Raw genomic sequence first — 3,178 nt, forward strand, 5'->3', positions numbered from 1 at the left:
ATCATAATAAAGCGTGGCAAAGAATAGAGGCAAATGAAAGCAGGAGCCTCCTGCCTCCATCTTGGATGGGCAGGGGAGGACGGGAGGCACGGTTTAACGGAGATGCTCGACCATCCCAGCGGCGATGTTGTCTTTTGCTTTTGTTTTTTTTTTCGCCTTCGCGTCTGTTGCCTTCTCCGTTTCGTTTATTGTGTTCGTGCTCGTTCTTCTGGAGGGTGGGCAGAGGAGGCGGCAGAACATTCACGGCACTGCCTGCCTTGCCCTCGTTTGGCTTGACTTGCCTTGGCTCGGCTCTCTGAAGGTCCTTTGAAGAGAGAAGAACACAGAAAATAGCCTCACGACGACGTGGCTGGCGCTACACTGAGTAGAAACGCAATACCAAAAGGAAAAACCACAACGCTGAAAAAGAGGGCGGCGTGCCTGGAGAAGCCAAGCATCGATGTGCAGAGCGAATGAAACCCATCCAAGCGCCACCACATTAGCTTGCTGAGATTCATTGACGGAACACACCTTGCCGGTGCCCTGTCCTGTCGCATGCCCAAGCGAGTTCTACCACACACGCCGCCATGAGAGAGCGTACGCCCCGACATATGAGAAGTGCTGTCGGCCCTGGCAAGCAGTGCAACAGCGGATCGGCGTTGTTTCTTTGCGCTTTTGCCCCTCTCGAACACGCGAGAGGGTGGGGTTTTCCAACACAGCGTATCGCATCACAAAGACCTACCCCATTTTCCCAAAACCGCAAGCTATTCCTCCGCCAACCACTTCCTCGCAAACCACATGCCTTGCTGCGAAGAGCATCTGGCAGCGCACTTGCAAAGCAAAACGGGGGGGCTCAAAGCCTATAAATGCCATCACACGCGTACAGTGAGCTACAGCTCGGCCCCATTGAGGGCGTTTTCGAGTACTTGCCTCAGTGCAGATTCACACTACATCGACAAGAGAACAGCGGCAAGCACACCAAGGGACGCGGCTGCGTTAAACGCTGTCGATGACGGCGACGAAGCCCAATTAGCGCTGGGCCGCTTCATGCACCATTGCGCTGCCGTTACCATGTAGCCAGATGAGCACACGTCGCACCGCGTCGGGTTTCCGCGAACGCAGGTAATACAATGCGGCACCTCGCACTCAGAAGGCGCCTCGGTCGTCGTGGTCGTCGGTGCCGCGGTCGTTGTGGTCGTCGGTGCCGCGGTCGTCGTGGTCGTCGGTGCCGCGGTCGTCGTGGTCGTCGGTGCCGCGGTCGTTGTGGTCGTCGGTGCCGCGGTCGTTGTGGTCGTCGGTGCCGCGGTCGTTGTGGTCGTCGGTGCCGCGGTCGTCGTGGTCGTCGGTGCCGCGGTCGTCGTGGTCGTCGGTGCCGCGGTCGTCGTGGTCGTCGGTGCCGCGGTCGTCGTGGTTGTCGGGACGCAGGGGTTAGCCGTGGCGCAGTCGGCGGCAGAGTTTTTGGGATCGACAGTCACCCGGAAGGATGCTCGCTTCCACGAGTCAGGGACGCAGCCGCAGAAGTTGTTGGCGATCACCGAGAGCCTTCTCAATGCCGGCATCTGCGCCCATGACTCCGGGAAGCTACCAGTAAACTGGTTTTGATGCAGTTGGAGAATGTTCATAGAAGCCATGGAGCTCCACTCTGGTGGCAAAGTGCCACTGAGCTGAGTGTCGTACAAGATCAACGTGGCGAGAGAACTCATTGAGCTCCACAAGGCGGGCAGAGAGCCAGAGATTGACGTGCTCTGAAGTGAAATGAACGTCACCGCTCGCAGCGAGCCCCATGACGCAGGGAGAGTGCCAGACACGCTGGTGGATCCCACGTTAAGGGTGACGAGGTACTGCAGCTTTCCCCAGCTGCTCGGCAGCGTGCCACTGATCGAGGACTTTTGATCGAACAAGTTGATGGCTGTGACCATCACATTCGAGTAGTCCACATCATCGGGAAAATCAGGAAGCGTGCCTTCCACGCTGATGCCGCTGACTGTAAGTATGACAGTCGACTGGTAGCATGTCACACTCGACCACTTGCAGAAGTCTGTCCCGGTCCACCCCAGTGACGGTATCGCGTCAGCAAACGCCTGCAGAACCTTCAGCGTGTTTACTTTCTGTGCACTCGTGAATGAGTAGCGAGGTTCAGCAATGCCGAGCACCGCCTTCTCGGCTTGCACAGAGAAAGGCATGTCCACAGCCGCGTGGGCGACCGGGGCATCAGATCCGAGCAGCACGACAAGGACGCCCAGCGCCGCGGTTAAGAAAGCACAGGCGAGACGCCGCAGCATCTTGCAGAGTGCCGCAGGTAGGAAATAGAACGAAAAAAAAAGAATGAGGGCGAATGAAAAAGCGGAAGAACCACGCCTTCTCAACGGTTGATGAGGAAGCTGTGCGAAGCGGCAAGCGCAGGATGCAGGAGTTGGCACACGCTCAGACAGCTATTCGTTAGCAAAGGCGTCGAAAGAAATGATCAACGGACAAAAGGCGGAGGAGCCCGCGAAAAATGGAAAGGAAAACTGAGAAGAATAAAAGCGAGGTTGAATTCGCCTACGCGCCGCGAGTGTGGGGCACACAACGATGAAAACGGCACGCGTGAAGGGGGGCGACGGAAGTACGCCGGAAAATGGACAGGAAGGGCAGCAAAAGACGAAGGATGGGGCGGAGTGCGAGGAGGAGGTGTGGGAGCAGCGAGAGCCAGTGGGGAGTGTGAGAGGGTAATGAAGGCGAACGGTGAACACAAGAGGCGGGCCTTACTGTGCGAGTGCGTGAGAAGCGAGAAAGGGAGGGGTGCGCATAGTGCGTGTTCTGCTGGACAGCACCGGGGATGGTCGCGGGGGACGCAGCGGAGAAAGAGTAGCGATAGTAGGGTGTGGCGAGAGAGATGGCGTGGTGCATTGGTGCAGGCAGAAGAAGTCCAGGCATAGAGCGAGGGGAAGGGAGCACATGGAAAGACTCCAAAAGGCGGGAGATGGGCATGAGGGCGGCTGTCAGCAACGCCGTTTCGAAGCGCAGCACGACGTGTGTTAGCGGCATGACGGAACGGGAGAGGTTGGAAGGATAAGTTCAGAGAAAACGAGAGTAGGTGCGCGGGTGCGATTCCCTCAGCCAACTCTTTCCGTCCCCTGCAGAGCCGCACGCTGCCATCAACGCACGTACGTTGCCTTTCCTACGACTCTGTTGTTTCTCTCCCTATCTACAAATTCTG

General features: G+C 57.6%; 1 protein-coding gene across 1 annotated transcript; it reads right to left on the reverse strand.

Annotated features, from left to right (window-relative positions):
• Positions 1-926: 926 nt before the first annotated feature.
• On the reverse strand, positions 927-2,261 carry LmxM_30_1440c_1 (uncharacterized protein; the record flags this gene model as incomplete). Its single annotated transcript, XM_003886535.1, has 1 exon — positions 927-2,261. The coding sequence occupies one exon, from the start codon at positions 2,259-2,261 to the stop codon at positions 927-929; it is 1,335 nt and encodes a 444-aa protein (XP_003886584.1).
• Between the last annotated feature and the right edge of the window lie 917 nt (positions 2,262-3,178).

Source organism: Leishmania mexicana, contig 22 (assembly GCF_000234665.1).
Source record: "Leishmania mexicana MHOM/GT/2001/U1103 WGS CADB00000000 data, contig 22, whole genome shotgun sequence".
Taxonomy (NCBI): domain Eukaryota; phylum Euglenozoa; class Kinetoplastea; order Trypanosomatida; family Trypanosomatidae; genus Leishmania; species Leishmania mexicana.